The sequence below is a fragment of the Pseudoliparis swirei genome, chromosome 10 (genome assembly GCF_029220125.1).
Source record: "Pseudoliparis swirei isolate HS2019 ecotype Mariana Trench chromosome 10, NWPU_hadal_v1, whole genome shotgun sequence".
In the NCBI taxonomy this organism is placed as follows: domain Eukaryota; kingdom Metazoa; phylum Chordata; class Actinopteri; order Perciformes; family Liparidae; genus Pseudoliparis; species Pseudoliparis swirei.
Genome location: NC_079397.1, coordinates 11,000,294 through 11,022,373, shown reverse-complemented (window position 1 = coordinate 11,022,373; position 22,080 = coordinate 11,000,294). Strand labels below are relative to the sequence as shown.

At 44.0% G+C, this 22,080-nt stretch overlaps 3 protein-coding genes across 3 annotated transcripts; 1 reads left to right on the top strand and 2 right to left on the bottom strand.

The window, feature by feature from the left end:
* Positions 1–154: 154 nt before the first annotated feature.
* Positions 155–6,087, bottom strand: prdm4 (PR domain containing 4). The gene is made up of 12 exons (XM_056425126.1): positions 6,072–6,087; positions 5,668–5,734; positions 5,322–5,437; positions 5,006–5,194; positions 4,009–4,767; positions 3,586–3,735; positions 3,368–3,486; positions 3,206–3,291; positions 2,937–3,064; positions 2,266–2,820; positions 1,803–1,971; positions 155–1,615 (listed from the first exon to the last, which is right to left on the bottom strand). Exons 3-12 carry the CDS (start codon positions 5,434–5,436, stop codon positions 1,225–1,227), a joined length of 2,661 nt encoding a protein of 886 aa, XP_056281101.1. The 5' UTR covers position 5,437; positions 5,668–5,734; positions 6,072–6,087; the 3' UTR covers positions 155–1,224.
* Positions 6,088–8,355: 2,268 nt separating this feature from the next.
* Positions 8,356–9,012, top strand: LOC130200894 (achaete-scute homolog 4). Its single transcript, XM_056425467.1, has 2 exons — positions 8,356–8,378; positions 8,463–9,012. Exons 1-2 carry the CDS (start codon positions 8,356–8,358, stop codon positions 9,010–9,012), a joined length of 573 nt encoding a protein of 190 aa, XP_056281442.1.
* Positions 9,013–11,502: 2,490 nt separating this feature from the next.
* On the bottom strand, positions 11,503–17,332 carry sapcd1 (suppressor APC domain containing 1). The gene is made up of 4 exons (XM_056425137.1): positions 17,168–17,332; positions 12,156–12,326; positions 11,909–12,064; positions 11,503–11,722 (listed from the first exon to the last, which is right to left on the bottom strand). The coding sequence occupies exons 1-4, from the start codon at positions 17,264–17,266 to the stop codon at positions 11,633–11,635; spliced, it is 516 nt and encodes a 171-aa protein (XP_056281112.1). The 5' UTR covers positions 17,267–17,332; the 3' UTR covers positions 11,503–11,632.
* Positions 17,333–22,080: the final 4,748 nt, after the last annotated feature.

Genomic DNA, 22,080 nt, shown 5'->3' with positions numbered 1-22,080 from the left:
TTTTAGTCACGAATTACATCGAAGGGAGATGGCCAGGTGGGGGCGCTGCTACTCTCTCTTAGCCATATGGTGTCGCTCCGAATGACCACGTGTTGATGGGGAAGCAATGATCTGCACTTTGTGTGCTCATTATGGTTAAAAACCAATACAGAGAAATGATGGAGCCATTTATGTGATGTACAACTATGTCATGTACATCAGTCGACAACATGAAGCAGCTCTACATGTTAATGTATAAAACATTCTGGAACACAGGATGGAGATACAACATAAATAATTTAAGTGTAACCTTAAGTCAACATTCACACAATGAGGAGGATAACAACAATGCCCAAGTTCCTTTTTCAAAGAGGCTCACTTCCATTCACACATTTACATTTTAAATCCTGGTTTGAATAAATAAATAATGGCCAAGGCCATTTAGCAATTACATATCCGGACTAATATGCACAAATATGGCATCAAACATTTAATTGACATTATTGTTCAATCACAAATTAATATCAACCATTCATCCCATGTTATCAACAAAAAAGAAATACATGATTACAAATTAAAGTTAGATTAATGAATACCATCAACCAATATTCCACAGGCCTGAGTTGAATGAAGAGTTTTGTGAAAAATAAATAGTCAGATATTAATGAGTAGTCTATAATATTAGAATTTCACCAGCTTAGGTGAGACTAAACATAAATATTGATTGAAATGTAAAATGTGGCTATTAAAAAGTATTGACAATGCAATCCAATGAATCACCACCTTTACGTGGTAGAGGGGTTTGTGTTGTCGTTGCAAGACCAGCTAGCATCTGGAGGCTGGGCCTTGACACACAAAAGCAGAAACATGGAGCTGCTGCCCTGTGGAACCTCTCTGGCGTGGGAAGAACCAGAGCCAGTGCGGGAGGTGGACAGGCAGATCGGTGCGGCATCAGCAGCGATACGGGCGTTGTAGCGGACCGTACTCGTGACAAGGTGCCGAGTCGCAAGGCAGAGCTCTGGGTTTACCGGTCCTTCTACGTTCCTATACTCTCAACCCAGATTAAGAGGTCTGGGTAGCGAGGGGCTGACGGAATGACATCGACATGACAAGATAAAGGAATGGATCAAATTGATGATGCAGCAACTTCAATTTGACAGAGTATCCTATAATTGGCAGAACTACAGCATTACTACTGTAGTAAAGCATATAAATAAACAAAACATCTCAAAAGGCACAGTGTTGTCAATGAGGGGGGGACGGGGACTTTTCAGAGTTATATCCTCCAACATCTAAACCACAGTCTTCGTTGCTTGCCGAGTCTACAAGTCTCTCTACTTCTCTTCCCTGACTATCATCATCGTCCTCCTCTTCCTCTTCTTCTTCTTCCTCCTCCTCCTCCTCTTCCTCCTCCTCCTCCTCCTCTTCCAATTCCTGCTCCTTACGTGATGCTCTTTCCATCTTGGGCCCTTTGCATATCTTGAGGTGGCGGGTGAGGTGGTATTTGGTGAGGAAAGCTTTGTGGCATTTCTCACAGACAAAGTCTCTTCGGCCCTCGTGAGAGTTCATGTGCTTCTTCAGGTGGTTGGTCTTGAGGAAGTGTTTGTTACACTTAGGGCACTGTATGCGGCGCTCACTGTGGTAGAAAAAGGAAACCGCATGAAGACAACGCACGCATTACATACCACCTCTATTTTTACTCTTTTACAAAGAAACTCCGCAGTATAGAAAGTAGAACAAGCAAAGCTGAACACAATCTTCAAGCAGGTCAAAACTGTTTTGTTCTACAGCTTCGTCGAGAATGGAATAGATGAGCTACTTACTGTGTGTGAGAGAACATGTGTTGTTTCAGGTCATGTTTCCTGATGAACGCTCGGTCACACAGGTCACACTTGAGCTTCTCTGCGCCAGTATGGATGAGCATATGCGACGCCACATGGGATTTCTGGGTAAACAACTTCTCGCAAACTGTGCATCTGTAGTTCTTCTGACCTGTTGCGAGGGGAAAGAAAAAGAGTTTCTGAGGTTGCAAATGTTTGAAAACAAATGTTTGACATTTAGAGCAATACACTTTTTCACTTTCCTGTATTGATCCACTGAAAAGTGTTGCTGCGTATGAGATGGTCAATTGTCTTTTTTTATTTTTTTTTAATGGTGCACTCACTATGTATAAGCATATATGTGACTTCTCATATTTGGTCTGGGGGGTTTATAATTTTGACAGCAGAGAAGCTAGATGTTCCCAAAAATCAAACCAGTTCCCATTTAAATGATCCCCGTACACACCTGTGTGAATCTTGAGGTGCATCCTGAGGTTGCTGGGATCGCTGAAGGCCTTACTGCAGTATTCACACTTGTGCGGTTTCATCCCCACGTGCCCCATGAAGTGCACGTTGAGCTTTGTGGATGTGAGAAAAGCCCGGGAACACATGCTGCATTTGAATTTCTTCTCCCGGGCATGACCCTGACCTTTTGCTCTGGAGGTAACATTATTAGAGTTTCTATGGCTGCCGGCCCTGCCGCTGTTGTTATCACTGTTTGTTTGTCCTGCAGCGTGGGTGTGGCAGGGCCATGGGGAAGAAGAGGAGCTCAAGGTCCCATTAGTCAGCTTCTCTTCCCGGTGAGTGTGTTGCTGTTGCTGTGGTTGTTGCTCTTGTTGCTGCTGTTGCTGCTGCTGCTGCTGTTGCTGAGAGTGGTCCTGCTGCGATGGGCTGTGGCTGTGTGGAGGTTGGTTATGGCTGTGGCTACTGTTATGGCTATCAAAATGAGACTTGAGCTCAGAGAAAGAAGAGCACTCTTTGCCACAACGGCAGATCTGGCCGTCGGGGACCTGCGGAACACCTGTGAAGACATAAAAGATGATGGAATGGTCATGATTGATCAGTGGATAACCAGTGGATCAGTTCGGCTTCTCTAAAATATCACAACTACACATGTGTAATCATCGGTCAGCTCACCCATCAGCCTGCAGTAGTCTCTGCTGTAATAGAAGAGCAGCTGCTGGTCCGGGTGGATCTCTGTGGTTGTACAGAAGAACAATTTACCGTTGGCAGGGTACGCCACCAGGTTCGGTTCCTCACAGGTTCTAAACACACATACATGAACACAGCAAACAGGGACTATTATTAACCTGTTAGCGAGCGATAATGCTGATCACAAGCACTGACAATTTGGGAGCAGCAAACTGCAGTGCACATCCGTATCCTACTCCAGCTCTTTGTCATACCTTGCTTTGCAGACAAACATCATCCAATTGCACTCATTCTCATCAGTTGTCACAATGTAGAATTCCAGCACATTGTTGTGGTACATCTGGAAATAGATGAATGGGTTAATCTACTTACAATAGTTTGAGACGGACTGTGACAACCGAGATCACTGCACTGACCTTCCATATTTGTGGCGTGTCCTTTTCTGGCCAATCAGAGAGGTCCACGTTGCTACAGTGCTGGCCCACAATCGGCCCAAAGCATGTCCTTGGAGGAATGACATCCCGAGCAAAAACTCCTGAGAGTGTGCAAAGGCACGTTGTCAGTAACAACAGTGATCGATAGTCAGCAAAAAAAAAAATGTTGTCGACCTATGTCGGTAAGTTTATCCTCTTACCAAGCGGTTCGTCCGCTACCGAGATGCGCAGGCACAGTTGACGCGGCAGAGAGAGGCGAGCCCGGCTTTGAATAGGCGTGTCAGGGATGAAGGTGACTGGGCCATGCTCTGGGCAGTCTGAGGTATACGAGCGCTCACACAGAGTGCACCCTGGAAGACAGTAAAAGCACAAAAGGTTGCTTCAGGTGAGAGTCACTGTTACTACAAAGTCAGATGCTTTCTTAAAGTACACAGTGCTCATGTTACTTCAATTATATGAATTGTTTTTAAATGATATTTCAGTGGAACAATAATAATTTTCAATGCTTCCACGCTGTATATAATTCCAAATACCGTTGTCAGATCTAGAAAACACCATTTTCAAATCCATTGATCCAGTTGTTTTTTTTAACACTGACGGAATTATTACAAATACACACTCACAGATGGTGTAAGCAGTGGCCATGTTCTCCTTGTTGGAGGTAGAATCCTCGAGCTGCAGGGTGGAGTTGACCAGCACCAGGTTGTTTTCTGGCCCCAGCGACACCTCTGCAGAGATGGGGGACACATGCACTGCCTCCAGTCCCATCCCAGAGTGGCTATGGAGCAACACTGGCTCCAGTTGTCCCTGGCTGGCCATGGAGCCAGTGAGCACCACACTGACAACGCCTGAGTTCAACTCCCGATTTGAGTGGAGCTGTTCCCCGAGTCCACCTGCTCTTCCCCCCACAGTGTTCCCCACTCGGCCCCCCATATGATCCTGCTCCATCACCACCGGTAGTTCAAGAACAGGGGGTCCATGGAGGGGCATCACCCCGGCAGATGAGTCCACCCCAGTTAATCCTTCATGCGACTGAGGCCTCCTCCCCCCACCGAGCTGCTGTTGGGTGTCAGACCCCACTCTATCCATGGTGGCCAGTTCCTCACCCATCCGGTCCGGGGACATGGGACTACTGACACGTGACACCATGGCCAATCCTGTAGAGTCCAGCTCATGAGCACCAGTCTGGTGGAGGTCTCCCTGGCCACTCACCTGTCTGGAGTCCATGGGCACCAGGCCCTGCTCCAGTGGGCCTCCGGGGCCACTGTAGTGATCAAGACCTGAGGGATTGTTGCTGGACACCAAAAGGGTCCCATCCATGTTAAGGCTGCTGGGATGGATATATTGAGGTGGTGGACGGTCTGCCAGATAGGAGAGGATACCTACAGCAGGGAAGAAAAAGGGAAATGATCAGCACTGAAAGTAAGCATGCATGGTTAATTCATTATCTTAAATATGTTCAGAAAAATTAAAAAACGGCGACTGGTTACCGTTCAAATTAGAGCATCCGGAATAATGACCATTTAAACAATTATCCACACTCAAAGAATCTGGATGACTACTTTGATCCTTTCAACACAGACAGATGGGTCGTATATCTCACACAAAAGGAGAACCTACCTGGCAATATGTGTCGGAAGTAGCTGCTCTCAAGGTGTGGGTATGGAGGCGGCGGCAAAGAGTAGTTCCTCTCTGGCAGGCCGCACATCACTCCTCTGTCACTCAGCGGACCCATGGGGAGCATCAACGAGAGGGCAGAGGGAAGGGAGCCCAGGGAGGGACCCAGGCTGGGGATGGCCACCGACATGCCTGAGCCATAAAAAGAGTCAAGAGGAACAAATAAACCAAAGATTAAATTGAGCTGATTGGGTCATGCTTGGTGTCTACTGTGCAACGCTCGAGCAAACAGGACTGGCCCAGTGGTATCTTTCCTTACCTGAAGTGGGGATGGGGTTGTGTGTCGGAGAGGTGGGCAGACCCAGGTGGCTGGCACTCACCGAGGGCACACTGAGCTGATCCATGCCCACAGGACTCAGGTTCATGTCGTTCATCCTGAAGGAAACCGCCACACGGAGCAACGAGGCCCAGCAGCACCCTGCAAGGTCCTGTTCACTTCCAGGTCACAGAAAGAATAAACCTGTTTCTGATTCTGATTCTGATTCTGAGAGAGCCAAGTGACATCCACACAATTAGCTGCTTGTTTACGTTTCGGGCTGGTATTCAGACACAGGTAGAACACATGCTAAGTTAGCTCGACGTTAAGTTAACCGTTAGCTAGCTACCTGGATTCAACAGCTGATGCCCGTCGGTAATCGTGTACTGCTGAATGGTGCCTTCACGTGTCTCTCCCTGGAGAGAGAAAAACACCTGACGTGAAAACAACTTAACTGTAAACGACATGACAATCACAATTATTATAATATATGTATATGTATAGCTTGAACAGCAGTTAGCATGCAATTCAGAATGCCAGTAAGCGAAAGTGTTACCAGTGTTGCCACACAGCTAACGTTAATGTTAACGTTAGCCTGGGCAACTTGCACCTCAATACATCGTCACAACAGATAATTATCATGCGGTGATGCGTTTATAATAAAAGGAACACATGTCACGACAGAACAGGAAGCTTCGTTACAAAAAATACTGACTGTGTGAATAGCAAGATGCCTTGAAAACAGCAACATACCAGCACAATACCTCCCTGACCGGGGCCATGACGGTTTACTGCCATTTACACGCATGCGCGTTTGTGCCTTGAGAATGTAGCGTCTGTGGCTGATCACAGGTCAGTTCTTCTGTCTTCCACTTTCCGGATTCACCCAACAAAATAAACACTCCAAAATAAAAGTAGTTGTTTCCGTTTTTAATTAATGTTGTCTTGTGATGTTTTGGACTGTTTCTAAAGACTACCTACACTTTTTACGGAGGGATTCAGTGTCTGACGCTATTGAGAGCATAGATATAGTCAATAAATCTGTTTACAAATATGTATTGAAACATGTTATCATTTCTTCACTGAATTTTAAGAAAGCGATATCATTCTGCCTCAATAATGTTTATAATGTTTATAATGTAATACAATATTAATAACAGGCTATCAAAGATATATCAGATTATGTAAATACCCCAAATCCCATAATGTGAACTGTAAAACAGTGTAATGCATATCATCAATGTGTGATTTCTGCTCATTGAGATAAGAAGAACACTTCATTGGTTACAGGAAATGGCTACAGTCTCATTGCTGTGGCTAACTGATGCGAGGTGATGCATTAACTCAATGGTGAAGGTCTCGACGAGAAAGGTGAAGTAAAGCAGGAGGGTGGAAGAGATCTGGAACAGTAGCTGCCAAACCCACCGCAGCTTTGAGTGACGACCCTGGAGGAGAAACAAGCAAAAACATGGGTTAGAAAATCAAAACAGTGATAACGTGCACAAGGAATGTGTTCTCCTGTTGTCATCTTACCTTAAGAAAGTGTTCAATCAAATATAGAAAAGTTGTGAAGAGGCCAAGCGCAATAGACCGGATGAATGGAAAGAAAGGGATATCATTTTGATGTATTGTGTTCACAGCTGCAGCTCATGGTGTTCTCTTCACTCCAACTCGCCAAGAGTGTGTTGGATGACTAGTTTAGCACACGCAATGACAAGGAAAGGAAGACTCTTTTGAAGGCAGCGGAGGAGACAGCGAAGCTCAGACTATTTTCAGACTATAGGGGAAATGGTACATAGTTACAAACTAATTCAGATTAATAGTAGACCTCCTCGAGACCCAGAAACAATCAAGACATTCTGATTTAGGATTTCAAAATGAAAGCTAATCAAAATCTCATTCATGAGCTAACTTCAAATCACATTTCATGAACCAATTTATCACAGTAATTTCAGATTAGATTTGAAAGGAAATGGTCCATAGTTATAAACTAATTCCACATCAGATCCATAGTAAACCACTTCAAGGCATTCCTCTGAGACAATAAATATATTTTGATGTAGAATTTTGAAATCAGAGTCCGTCAAAATCTTCTTCATAAATTAACTTCAAATCAGTCATGAGACATTTTACCTCTAATTTCAGATTCGATTTAAATGGAAACCGCATATTGTCACAAACTATTACGTTTTCCAAGACATTTAAGTCAGGATTTTCAATGTGATGCCATATTCAATAAGAGATTAATTATTTCCATATCTGTAAATCTAATAGTAATAAATAAACAACTTACCAAGACTTGAAATAAACATTTATTTTTCTTTAAACAATATACAGTTAGCATATACAAACAATCAAGATCTGCAAATACAAACATATTAATGAAAATTATTGCTTGCTTGCAGTATACCCATTTTGTTTTGACAGAGAAGATTATTAAAGTTAATGGTTATTACGTATAGCTGCTATATGGCAACACTCCAAGAGGATTTATATAATGTAACTTCAAACTTGCGCAATCACAGCAGTAACCAGCATTTTAGAAGTACTGAGGGCCAGCCACAGACCTTCACAGACCTGCCACTGACCTGCCACTGACCTGCCACTGACCTGCCACTGACCTGCCACTGCCTGACCCCTGACTGACACCTGACTGACGCCTGCTACACGTGTGCCACTGCGATGCCAGCTGCCAAGGAGGATCTCGGCCTTGTGTTTTTATATAGACTATTTTATAAATGTTTACAATCAAAAAGTGAGTTATTTCAAGCCCGCATATTATGCCTTACCTTCATGATAAGATTTGCTTCAGTGTCACCGGAAGGAAGAAAACGTTATGGGTTAATCTTGATGAGAAAGTCATGGTTGCATCTCCGCCCCGGATCACACCCACCATGCCACAGCCTCAAACCCCCAACAACAAGTTGTCACACAGACCGACTAAGTTTTGATCAAGAAGTTCCCACTTATAAACCATCAATAAAGATGTAATTATCTACTGGTGCGAATAAAAAGGAAATCTTCCTGAAAACCCGAGATGACTGTGAGGAGACTGTCGGGGTAAGTTGCATCGATGATGCACAATTAATTGCATACTTTACTTACAGCTGTTTGATCCAAGATTGTCTCCTTTTTTATTCTCAGAGAAATGTCTCATCACAGTAAGGACGTAAGGGAGCATATTCCATACGTCCTTCCACTGGCTCTGCACGGCTTCTCCGTGGACAAAAGCGGAGCACACTGCGAGGACGCGCTCCGACTCGGACTGCCCTTCCACATAGACGCTGCATACTTCGACCCCGCGCACGGCCAGCGGTCACCCTGCAGACGATTATCATATTTCCCCCTTCACGTCCCACTGGGTGTGTGTGATTATTCCTTCGAGCCTGCGTTTATTCGGAAAAGGAACGAAAGGGAGCGACATCGCGTGCGCTGCGTAAACGAAGGTTACGCCCGGCTCAGAGAGCATCTCCCGCAGGAGTTGGAGGACAAACGGCTCAACAAAGTGGAGACACTGCGGGCGGCTATCGATCATATCAAACGGCTGCAGAGCCTGCTGGATGTAAACGCGTCCGGGTCGGAGATGCCACTCGGAGACGCGCGTAACCGTGCGCCGCTCATACAGAGGATAGACTGCAGTAGTGATGGAGAATCCAAAACTGGCCTCAATGGCAGTGTGGGAATAGTTTACTAGCTCGAACTCTCTCGCTCTCTGTGATATTGAAAGAGTTGGAGGAAGGTGCATCTGGTTGTAGTTGATTTTTGACTGAGGTATGTGCACCATGCATGTGTGAACTGATGTGATATGATGACTTGAGTCTTAGTTTTGGTTTTACTCATGCTGTGATCTAAACAAATATTTTTTTTATTGTCTGCCACTGTTTTATGTTGTCTGTCTAAAACTGTGTTTAATGTGCGACTGCTGTCTTGGCCAGGACACTCTTGTAAAGGAGATTTTTTATAAATAAATTTAAATATAAAAATACAATATTCAGTGAATTAATGCAATTGTTAAGAAAGTATAACATGTCTAATTTACCTAATTTCCAATGTCTGATTGTATTTCAAAGCATAAACATCGTTTGTTTGTATAGGGAGGAATGGGGAACACAGCCATCAGAGAAAGCAGTTCAGTTAAGATGGATATTAGACGCAAAATCACAATAATTATATTATTATATTGCTTCTAATACTTTATGTAATGGTGGCGAGGATTATATTGTTTTTTATTACAGTTTTTTTATTTGAAAACTCCACATATATTATAAACTATGAGGTGAATAGTACACATGACTATTTTGTGGGACATTTTGACGAGTTGAGCACCTCTTTAGATAGTTTAAAAAGAGGAATTTACTCTAAATCCACCCACTTTAACCTTTCTGAACACATTTTTGAATTTTATTAAATTATTGTCAATTGACATTAGCACACATAATTGTGTTATTAATAATTCCCATAGCTATAAAGGATGGCTCCAAGAATACAAGACCATGCAGCAATCAACAATTTTAGTTAATTCAAATTTAATTGTCATACGAGGAGAAGCACGTATGGTAATTCTAATTACACTTAAATGTAATGCAGCCATTTAATCATGTTATTAATCACAGCCGTGATTTCCTGCTATGCCATGTTGAACTGTCTTTAAAGAACAGGGCTTATTCCTTCTGAAACTGATACTCGTTTGTGTCATGTTTTAGTTTTGGCCAAGTGAACATTAATTAGGCTTAACTGGCCCCTAAAGCACAGAAATGGCACCTCAAAACACACGTTTCTGTTCAGAAGAGTTACCTGCAGCTTCAAAGACCACCTTACCTGCTACGCTATGAATATCAGGGCTCTCAGGAAGTGATCTCTCCCCAATATCTGAAGGAATGCACTTATCAGGGAGACCTATTAGTGTGTTTATACTTCCAACCTCCGTGGACCTGCACGGAAACATCTCACAATGTCAGTATTTTCAGAAATTCCAAAACCACAAATGGGCGGGAGGGATTAAAAAGCCAATTGTACTTGTAAAAACAGGGCTTGGAGAGACCAGCATGAATGCAGTTCAAGTTCAAGTGAACTGTGCAGGTATGGAAGAATGGCATTGACAGCCACAAAGGCGTAACATGCATAACAAAAGTGGTTTTGCTGTGCAATGTGTGAATAAGACCCAATAATTAGCCAAGTGCTGGTACCCTGGGCTTGATGGTTCAGTGGCACTCTGGAGATCGAGAACATAAGCTATAAGGAAAGCCTCTGCATGATGGATGTGCTCTCCCCTGTTGCACACAGGCTGATTCCAATCAGTTTCCATCACTAATTTAATGCAGGCCTTTTTAAACTTTACTGAAAAGGTTGTTGCTAGTGCATGTGATTAAAAAAAGTCAATATCAAATGTATTTACAGAGCTCTAACAACAGCATCTCCTCCACACACACAGGCACATTGTTACATTGACCTCAGAGTAAACATGGAGACAACAGCTGCAGACAGATTCTATTTCTATTGTTACCCTTTGAATTGTGTCTTCTGTGTTTAAGGCTGCAGATTTGACTTAGATAAAGTATTAAAAAAACAACGTATAATCTAGGACCACCGTGAACGGTTGCTGCGACATGTCGAGACAGAGAGCCCTGCACCTTCAGAGACGAAAATGGAACAACAGGACACACAGTGATGCAGGATTGTCTCACACTGCAGAAAATAGTGTTAATTCTATGAATAATTATTAATCATTATATTAATAGTACACATCAGCCTTAAATCTGGAAAAATAGTATTTCAATGTAAAAAAAATTTTTTTTCTTTCCAAAGAATAACTTAGCATTGACATTATAGATACAAGTCAATCGTTATTTAGCCTGTAGCATGTTGATTTAAGTTTCGCATATTGCTGGTTACATTAAATTTGTTGGGAAAATCCCAAAGTATTTGTTATTTGAGTTATTTGAGTAAAGCAATTGAAATCCAAAAATCCAAATTCTAAATACTCAAATGGGCAAACAATAGGAAAAGTGGTTGCTCTGCACTGTGCAGTGGAACACATTCAAATATTAATTTAAATTAGAAAATGTAAATGCAACATAAATAATGTAACCTAATTTTCTCTTTATGGCTTTTCGGCAATAAAGTCAGTTATCCAACGCTTCATCAAAACTGATTCGTTTGAAAAAGAACACAGCAGCATATGATGCACCTTTTACTGTACTTTATTTTCTAAATACATATTTACAAATAGTTAAACGTATGTTTGCAGTACACATCATGTGTCTTCAATATGTGTGTGTACACAAACACACACACACACACACGTGTGCTGAAAATCAAGGAGCCTGCAGTTCATCAAGCTTCTCCCCGAGTGTGTCTTTTTCCAATTCTAACCCGGAAATCCGACGATCCTTGTCACTCACCTCCTGTCAAAGGAAGAAAATGTGGCTATATCATAGACACAAACAGATGAACCAATCAAGAATTATGGATAAAAGCCTGTTTGTAAAGATAAATTCAAAGGTTGGAAATCAGCCAAAAATAAATGAGTACAAGACAGGATTTAAAACAAAAATGTTTAAAAAAGTTTAATTGACATTTGTAGTCCCTACCTGGCTCAGTACCGTGTTGTGCCACCGGAGGGCACTGTCTGCCAACGCGTCACGCAGAGAAGGGTTGCAGCCACTTGTGAAGTTGGGCTCACTCATCACCGAACCCAGAGAGCCATTAACCCGCTGGATCCGATGCCTGAGGAGGCAAGGCCGGGCCTGCAGAGATACAGACAGGCGGGTTTTGAGGGACACCATAAGTGCAGCTCAGTAAAGTCCTCGAGGCCCTGAACCCATCCCTGCCTCGTACCTCTGCTGCACCTCCATGGAAGCAGCCGGCCCCAGTTTTAGCATCGATGTTGTCCTGACGGGCTTTGTTCTCCTGCAGCCGCTGGAGGTACCAGAGACGGCCCTTCTCCAGAATCTCCAGGCCAGAGCACAGAGCGTCCTTCTCCTGCTCTATGCTCTTCAGACGCTTAACCTGAGGTAAGAAGAAAACAGCTCAAACAGGTGGAATGTGAGTTTTACCTCGTGCCTTTTAACCTAAACTGAAATTGTCCTTCATCCTCCAGGAAAAAGTTTTCCGAATGAATGAATGTTGGAGCGTCCGAGTAAAATGCTGACCACATAATCACATTCAGGCTGCAGTGACCTTTGCTGCATGTCACCTCTCTTCGTTCCTCAAAATCAGGTATGCATGTGAACAGGGGCGGTTTTTCCTACAGGCGGTATAGGCGGCCGCCTAGGGCGCCATTCAGAGTGGGGCGCAAAAAAAATGCGCCTTTTTGCTGGGCAGTTTTTTTTGCACCCCCATCTATATCTCCAACCAATATTTTGACGGCAATGCCAGCCAGAAAACAAAACAAAAACATTAAAGCTGCAAGCAGCGTCGAACGGGTCCTCGCTCATCTGCGCCGGCCGGAGACGCCGGCCGGAGACGCCGGCCGGAGACGCCGGCCGGCCGGAGACGCCGGCCGGAGACGCCGGCCGGAGCGGAGACGCCGGTCGGAGCGGAGACGCCGGTCGGAGCGGAGACGCCGGTCGGAGCGGAGACGCCGGTCGGAGCGGAGACGCCGGTCGGAGACGCCGGCCGGAGACGAGACGCCGGCCGGAGACGCCGGCCGGAGACGAGACGCCGGCCGGAGACGCCGGCCGGAGACGAGACGCCGGCCGGAGCGGAGACGCCGGCCGGAGCGGAGACGCCGGCCGGAGCGGAGACGCCGGCCGGAGCGGAGACGCCGGTCGGAGCGGAGACGCCGGTCGGAGCGGAGACGCCGGCCGGAGCGGAGACGCCGGCCGGAGCGGAGACGCCGGCCGGAGCGGAGACGCCGGCCGGAGCGGAGACGCCGGCCGGAGACTCCGACCGGGGTGAGGCTGAGAAGAGAAGAGAAAAGAGGAGAGGCGCGGAGACGCCGGCCGGAGCCTCTCTTCTCTTCTCTTCTCTTCTCTTCTCTTCTCTTCTCTTCTCTTCTCTTCTCTCTTCTCTTCTCTTCTCTTCTCTTCTCTTCTCTTCTCTTCTCTTCTCTTCTCTTCTCTTCTCTTCTCTTCTCTTCTCTTCTCTTCTCTTCTCTTCTCTTCTCTTCTCTTCTCTTCTCTTCTCTTCTCTTCTCTTCTCTTCTCTTCTCTTCTCTTCTCTTCTCTTCTCTTCTCTTCTCTTCTCTTCTCTTCTCTTCTCTTCTCTTCTCTTCTCTTCTCTTCTCTTCTCTGCTGGAAATCACTGCTATATACAAACTCTGTTTCGCTGCTCCGTGACGTCACACCTACGAGCGACGTCACCGCATGCGCAGACTGTTTCCATGGTGACTCAGTGACGTCACGGAGAATGTCTTGTCCGCGAGCGCGCGATTACAGTTTTTCTCGATTGATTACACACAAAAACTGGAATTTATAACACAATGACCACAACCTGTAACTCATGTGCCAACTCCCTTAACCAATTCTGCTTAACTATAAGCACAAGTATCTGCTTTAGACACAGATTTCAATTGTTAGCCACACTTTCTTCAAAACACTAAACACCATCCTCTCTACTTTGCACACTTCATCAATGCCAAAACCTCCTTGTGTTCAGACAGAACACACTGCTGTTCAATTGGCAAAACTTCCATTTCCGTTGTGCAATTTGGAATCAAGGCTTTAGCAATATAAGGGCCACAGGTGACCTCCTGATTTGAAGAAGAATGGATGAAAACATGGAAGGTAGAGGAGACTAGAGAGGCAGAGGAGTATTTTTGTTGTCCTTTTTTACAGTTTTTCTCGATTGCTTAAACACATTTTTTTAAAGCATGCCTCGTTTTCTCAAAACTCTAAACACAAATCCCAAAACCACTCACACAAAATGCAAACCCCTTTATATCTCCTGCAAAATGCAACTTTGCTTTCAAAACAGTGTTATGTCACCTCAAAAGGGTATTTTGTTTTCAAATGACAAACACAGCCCATTATATGAGTCGACATTCTGAGCATCGATTGAACACTGATGTGCTCAATGGAAAACACGATGAAATGGGAAAACACCAGTATGAAGGCCTTATCAGGAGCATTATGCCTTTTCATGTCCAGTGGTACTGTACGCTTTCTCCTGTTGTAAAATATTGTAAATGTATAATGTTTTAACTCAAAATATAAAACAACACACAAATATACAACAAAAATGTTTCTTTCTTTTTTATAATTGTTTCACAGAATAAACAATAGAAAATAGACCACAACAGTCAACAAAAAAAGAAAGAAAAGTGTAAATAAAAAAGGACGAAAAAAATGTGTCTTCGTCCTGTCGTCGGTTCCTGTCTGGCCACAGGACCTCATCAACATCCTCCTCTTCCACCTCTTCCTCCTCCTCCTCGTCCTCATCCTCGTCCTCTTACCCTTACTCCTCTGCCTCTCTAGTCTCCTCTACCTTCCATGTTTTCATCCATTCTTCTTCAAATTAGGAGGTCACCTGTGGCCTTTATATTGCAAAAGCCTTGATTCCAAATTGCACAACAGCCATGGAAATGGAAGTTTTGCCAATTGAATAGCAGTGTGTTCTGTCTGAACACAAGGAGGTTTTGGCATTGATGAAGTGTGCAAAGTAGAGAGGATGGTGTTTAGTGTTTTGAAGAAAGTGTGGCTAACAATTGAAATCTGTGTCTAAAGCAGATACTTGTGCTTATAGTTTAGCAGAATTGGTTTAGGGAGTTGGCACGTGAGTTACAGGTTGTGGTCATTGTGTTATAAGTTCCAGTTTTTGTGTGTAATCAATCGAGAAAAACTGTATTTACACTTTTCTTTCTTTTTTTGTTGACTGTTGTCATCTATTTTCTATTGTTTGTTCTGTGTAAAAATTTGAAAAAAGAAAGAAACATTTTTGTAGTATTGTTTTATATTTTGAGTTAAAACATTTTACATTTACAATATTTTACAACAGGAGAACGCGTACAGTACCACTGGACATGAAAAGGCATAATGCTTCTGATAAGGCCTTCATACTGGTGTTTTCCCATTTCATCGTAGTGTTTTCCATTGAGCACATCAGTGTTCAATCGATGCTCAGAATGTCGACTCATATAATGGGCTGTGTTTGTCATTTGAAAACAAAATACCCTTTTGAGGTGACATAACACTGTTTTGAAAGCAAAGTTGCATTTTGCAGGAGATATAAAGGGTTTTGTATTTTGTGTGAGTGGTTTTGGGATTTGTGTTTAGAGTTTTGAGAAAACGAGGCATGCTTTAAAAAAATGTGTTTAAGCAATCAAGAAAAACTGTAACATCCGCCAGCTAAATCTACCAGTAGGTGGCGCTTTGAGTCTGTGAACATATTCATGCATCATGTGTCCCTTCGTGAAGTGTAGACCACGTCATGTAAATTCAATGTAAAAAAAAAAAGTGATGAAAAAAAGCGGTCACATTATTTTGGGCACGATGAGGGAGTGAATGTGCACCGTTCATCAGGGGGGCGTAGCCGGAGCGTAGTTCAGCACAGATGTGACATTTTCTCAGGGATTTTGTTCTTTATTTAATGTTTGTTCATTGTTGCGATCGTTGTTCTATTTATTTGAAAGAAATTCAGTCTTGCAGGGCAAAATAGCGTTTGAAAGTTGAAATTCCGTTTTCGTGCAAAATCGTTTGGGGGGGGGGGGGGGGGGGGCGCTACGAGTGAAGCTCGCCTAGGGCGCCAAATGTGCTAGGGCCGCCCCTGCATGTTAATGTTGATGTCTAACAAGCGTGCCCATCTAAATCTCAAATGCCCGGTTGCCTGTTGTCTTCCAGAGCCCCAGAGGCTTTGTTTGCATCAGCAGAGCAGCAGGGGGCCTTTAGTCCTATTGTAAGCACTCAGATGCATTACTGGCACTTTAAATGGTGACAAGCTGGGACTCATAAATATGTTGGCTGGTCATCGACCTCTGGATGAGGACAGGACATCACTTAGATGGATGAGAAGGACACATTGAAACTCATTTTAGCTGCGTTTTAAAATATATTAAATAGTTCCCTTTAATTTTATATAAGAGCTTATTTTACAGCTGTGTGTCTGCCATAATACTCTCAAATCTATGACTGTTGGCTACATGACAACTCCTCTTATGATAATAGATGTACAGTTAATGGAAAACGGGTTATATTGAGCCTTTAACAGGAAGCTGTGAAGGGCAGACCTGACATGAGGGAATGTATCACTGGGATGGCTGCAGCCATGCAACCTTCCAAACACTGCACATGGAGCAAAGACAGGAAAACCAAACGTGAGAGATTCTACAAACATTTCATAAATGTCAAGTATAAAAAAGAAAATTCCTATTATGTTTATATGAGTAATGCAGTTCCTTACAGCAATTCTACACCCGATATATTCTAATTTGATTGCATTATGGCCCAAAAAAACCAGAATAAATGAATAATACATAATTCCTTCACAATAAATGTATATTCATAGCAGTGTGGCGAAAGGTTGGAAACAGAATTTATACCGAAAGAAACAGAAAATGCAGTTAAACACTATGACTGGATCAATAACATAAAAATAATGACTCTGTTAAAGGAGTGGTGCCCTGCATTTTACAAATCCATGGCGTAGACTATTGACACCCCTTCCATATAATACAAATAATGACACTACATTTAATTTACATATATAGCGCTCTTCAAATACTCAAAGACTTGCTTGTACTCGCAGAGGGATTCCTAACACACACACACATGTAAACGCAATGTATTGATATTTTACGGCAGGTCGTGGATCCAAGTATTGCTTTAAATGCTGTCATTTAACACAACTCCTCATCAATATATGTCTAAATAGACCACTTTAGTAGGTACACTGGCACAAAGTTCCCTCCTCACCCATAGGTAGAAGCGAAGTGCGTCCAAGCTGTAGAGGCCGGTCCTGAGCGGGATGATGACCACAGTGTAGGATTCAGAGCTGGGGGGATGACAGGCCATGGAGAAGAGGTCAGCCACTGACAGCTACCACGGCCCCAGACAGCTGAACAACAAATAACAAACCACAGCTCGCCATCGGCCGACTCACGCAACAGAGAGAGAAAGAGAGGGAGAGAGTGTGTGTGTGTGTGTGTGAGAGAGAGACACAGAGAGAGAGAGAGAGAGAGTAGGCAGGGTGGGAAATAAAAGCAGCACGACACACAGGCACAGGCAGCATGGTTCTCCCTGGGGCGAGGTAAAGAAAAATTCAAAATGTCACCGCCATGACCGGTTCATCGACATACAGTGACACAGAGTGAGAGATGGGGTGGAAAGAAGGTGAAACTGGAAGCAGGATCAAATAAAGCCGAAACGGCAACAGTGAGCTGTGGGTGGCAGGTTAGAGAGTAGGATACAGGTGTGGGATCAGGCATATTTGACCAACTGGTGTGTGTGTGTTTGGATTAAAACCGCCCTGAATCTCAGCTGCACGAGAAGGACGGGAGGAAAAACAGGCTCCATTCAACAAGCGGTATCTGCTCAAGGGCAAAACACACATGGAATCATGTCCTCCTGTAACTGGAGTGGAAACATGCGTCAAAAGAGCGCGCACGTGATTATTTGCTCCTGCGTTTAAGGTGAGCTCTGTCCCAACATGTTGCCTGGAATGTGACATAACCTGGGGATGAGGAGTGCGTGCTAGCGTGGACATTAAGTAGAGCAGTGAAGACAAACAGGCAAGTGGGGATGGAGGGTGGAGGTGGAGGGTGGAGCGCTTCTGGATTCCAGCCACGTCGTATTGACACGAGCAGGATTACTATCAGCGCTCAGCTGGTCAAAGCCGGGACGGAACATCCGGGCCACATGTTTGTTTTTGTATTGCCGCCTCAGGCCGAGCGGGCTGAGAGACCAATCGGATGACTCCTCAGCAAAGAGATTCATGAGGAAGAATATGAAGATTAAGGACCCGATCATTTGACAAGCTGAACAAAAAAGCGCTCACGTAGTGAGGTTCCAGTCTACCAGCTTGCCCCCCCCCCCCTCGGACGGACCTCCAAGCTTACGGGACTGTAAACGCCACCCCTTCAAAGAACTGGGCGGACCCACAAATCTCCAGTTTCTTTTTTGAGGCGACATGGTGTGGTAGTTTGGTAGAGAGCCAAACCTGGAGGGCGACCCTGCGATGAGCGTCCGCAACAGCCTTCATCCACCAGCCCAAACTCTGCGACAACGTCTGATCATGGCAAAACCATTGACACAATGGAATGGAGAGAGACCTGTGAGGGAAGGGTATTGTGGGGGCAACACGACCCATGTGAGGTGGTCACCCATGAGAAATCCTGTGGGGGGGCAGCGGGCTGAGCAAGCCCATCTTAACTTGAGATGAGGTCTTATTACACGCACACACCGGATGTTGCTACATACTCGGCCACATTTTCTTCTCCCGGATGGCACGAAAGCACAGATGAGTGAGCCCAGTGGATGACAACAAACAGCAGATTGTTGGGACACTGCTAGGCGCTGGATTCATGACATTTGGAAGGATGGTCTTGGCTCACCGCAAGTGGTTCGGGATCGTAAAGGCGAGACAGAATCTACTAAAGAAAAGTGTCCACCTGGCCTGGGCGGAGTTGAGACGCTTAGCCTTTCTTATATATTCTAGATTCTTGTGATCTGTCCAGACTAAATTAGCTAACAATTCCTTGTTTCCACGTCATAATTCCGCCTGCCGTTGTCAACTTCCGCGACAGGTAAGCACATGGATGCATCTTGTTGTCTGCAAGATCCGCCTGGGGGTCCAGCAATCCAAGGAACTGCTGAACCTTTTTGGAGTCTGGTGTGGGCCACTGGGATACTGCTGATTATCCAGTAGTTTCTGCAAAACTTGGCGGACATGGTTAACATGAGATTTCGCGCCTGGGGAGAACATGAGTATGTCATCCAGATACACAAACACTGAAATATTCAAGAATTCCCGCAACACCTCATTCACAAAAGCTTGAAAACAGCCGGTGCATTGCACAGTCAATGTCATTTAGTGGACTGTAGTCTATCAAGGTCTCAGAGACCCCGCTTTCTTTCCCACAAAAATCCGCGCTCCTGCTGGCGATGAAAGACGACTGCCCCGCTGGAGACGATGAAGGACGGATAATCGTCTCCTGGGGAATGGGGGCCCGGTAAGAGATCAATGGGACTTCAACGCTTCTTTTAAATCATGGTAACAGGAAGTAAGGCTAAACAGCGGCCGTCTAAGGCACTGAAGCTTTCGTCAGCCCCTGAGTCTATTAACACACCCTGGTCAATGGTCTGATTAGGAGGGAAGTGAATGAAACTTGCTCACCCTCCCTTTGTTGTGGTGAGCACGATCTCTTTCCCGGCATGAAGTGATGTGATGACGGCCGGTAGCAGTAACAGCAACCCCTCCCAGACGGGCGCTGCCTCAAATCCTCTGCTGGCGCGCGCCCTCCCCGGTAATTCTGGAAGCTGGGAATCTCGTTCGTCGGCCTCTCCTCTCTTTCGAAGACGGTTATCGATCCGGATGGCCACAGCGGGATTCCAGATCCGGTGTTCCAGTCCAGGTGAGCCAGCTGGTCCTTTATCGGTCAAAGAAGTCCTGAAAAGAAGTCGCCAAGAGCCGGACATTCCATCCGCTGTCCGCTGCTGCACGACGAACTCGATGGCATAATCAACCACCTGACGTTTGAGCTGACGATTTGAAACAGTCTTCTGCTGGCCGTGGTCAAAATGCCTCATAGTCTCTATGAAATCGGCCAATAGTAACATAGTCGGTGTTTCTAGAGACACATAAACGCCACTTTACCATGCAAAGGCTCTGCAATTGTCTCCGGAAAATCTCTTCTCGGAAGAGCCAACGGGGGGGGAGGAAACAGACCTGGTGGTCGTCGTGGAGTGATGACAGGGCAAATCTCAGCTGTGGATGACGTCACCGGAGGAGCAGAAAATCGTCACGCCCTGTACCCGACAGAGCAGCGCGCTGTTGTCGGCTGGGGGTCCATAATGTGGTCAGTCGTTCGTGTGTCGAGCTCAGACACTAGGGAAGTAGGACCCAATTGCACGACCCGGGAGACCAGGGGCGGGCTGACACTGATGAGCATAGGCTAAAGTCCAGAATTAAAAACCTACTTCAGGATACATAATTTCTTGAAAAAAAAAATGTAAATGAACTATCAAAATTGAAAGTAAAGAATGTTCTTCAAACTGTTTCTTCACCAGTTTTTTTCGAATGGTTGTTCTAGATTTGACTCTTATGTCATTGACAGTACTGTCGGCCTGTTGTTTCCCCAGTTCACATGCAGCCAGCTGTTCTCTCTAAAGTAGGCAACCGTTACCATTGCAACCGAGGAAAATGAGTCATGTACGAATATAGTGTAAATACAGAATACAATATAAATGTTGAAATAAATATATCCCTATCTAAGTGTCAGAATTTAACTCATTACTATTCAGAAATGTGTAATTCATTATTTTATTGATAATTCGGTCTAAAATATTGATTATCCGGCCATAAACAAATGCTCGCTAAAGTTAGATTCAGCTAACGTAAGCTACTTTAGTTACATTGACCGGGGCCATCTAAATATCACTTTGTCACAACATTATCCACATCGTCTAAACAAGCAGTCTAATAAGTATTTTGAGACGTTGGTCCACAAAAAATATGAATAATGGATCCTTTATTGGGGAAATTCTTCTCTTCATTTGATCCATATTTAGTAATTAAGGAGCAATGTGCTGCAGTGAAGCGCCTGGGGAGAAACCGGGGGTTCCTTGTCTTGCTCAAGGACACTATGGGGAGAGCGGGGGTCGAACCGGCTACCTTGTGGTGACATGACATTATCCACTTTGTGTGTGATGTAAAATAGTCTAATAACATGTATTGTGAGGCAAAATTGTCCACAAACATGTTTTTTTTTAAATCTCTCCTTCCCTCAACTAAGTATCCTAATAACAGAGATAACAAAATATGATATGATTCTATATTGTATTGTATTATATTGTTTTTATTTTGTCTGGATGTGATTTCGGTTTGTCAGAAGAAGAATAGAGAGAGGAGTGTGACGCAGAAAACAGGCGGCCACAATAAAACATTTGCTTTCACTATCAGGTGTCGGGTCTGTCAAAAATGAAAGTAGTATGCATTTATATAAGTGAGAATAGATATGAGGTGCCATGGTGTAATGGTTAGCACTCTGGACTCTGAATCCAGCGATCCGAGTTCAAATCTCGGTGGGACCTGTATTTTAATTCCATATTCTCGAAAATTGGATTGGCTGTTAGATTCAGAAAGGACAGATACAGGAGAACATTCCTGATACAGCCAACTGCAGTATGACCTTATAATAAATCACATATGTCCAGATCCTCCTTCGAATTGAATCAGAATCAAAATCAATAACCCAAGCACCGCTTTCACTGTAAGTACTTTATACACACTTATATACACTTTGCAATTATAACATGTTTTAATTTAATTTCTTAAATATGATATGTACATTTTATTGTATTGTATATATTTTGCATTTTTTAATACTTAAAGTGTCCCCACATATTCATGGGATCTGAGAATATGAACATGTTGGACAGATCATAAACGCTTCAGAGAGGAGAGCGGGAGCGCACTGAGGCCTTCAAGACATATGCGCACACCACACATCAACACAGATTGATTAAAATTAATTAATGAAAGGCGTATTCTGTTACAATGCTCAGCAAACCAGTGAATACATATTTCATGCTTTAATAATAATGTATTATTGTTCATTTAAATCAATTTATAAATAATAATTGATCATTTCATAATTTCCATTGCTTTT

Coding starts and splice junctions, on each gene's coding strand:
- LOC130200894 (XM_056425467.1), top strand. CDS start 8,356: ATGACTGTGAGGAGACTGTCGGG. Junction 8,379..8,462: donor ACTGTGAGGAGACTGTCGGG/GTAAGTTGCATC, acceptor TTTTATTCTCAG/AGAAATGTCTCATCACAGTA.
- sapcd1 (XM_056425137.1), bottom strand. CDS start 17,266: ATGGCCTGTCATCCCCCCAGCTCTGAATCCTACACTGTGGTCATCATC. Junction 12,327..17,167: donor CACTTCGCTTCTACCTATGG/GTGAGGAGGGAA, acceptor TTCTTACCTCAG/GTTAAGCGTCTGAAGAGCAT. Junction 11,723..11,908: donor ACAACACGGTACTGAGCCAG/GTAGGGACTACA, acceptor TTCCTTTGACAG/GAGGTGAGTGACAAGGATCG.
- prdm4 (XM_056425126.1), bottom strand. CDS start 5,436: ATGAACGACATGAACCTGAGTCCTGTGGGCATGGATCAGCTCAGTGTG. Junction 3,487..3,585: donor GGTAGCGGACGAACCGCTTG/GTAAGAGGATAA, acceptor GCACACTCTCAG/GAGTTTTTGCTCGGGATGTC. Junction 2,821..2,936: donor AGACTACTGCAGGCTGATGG/GTGAGCTGACCG, acceptor ATGTCTTCACAG/GTGTTCCGCAGGTCCCCGAC.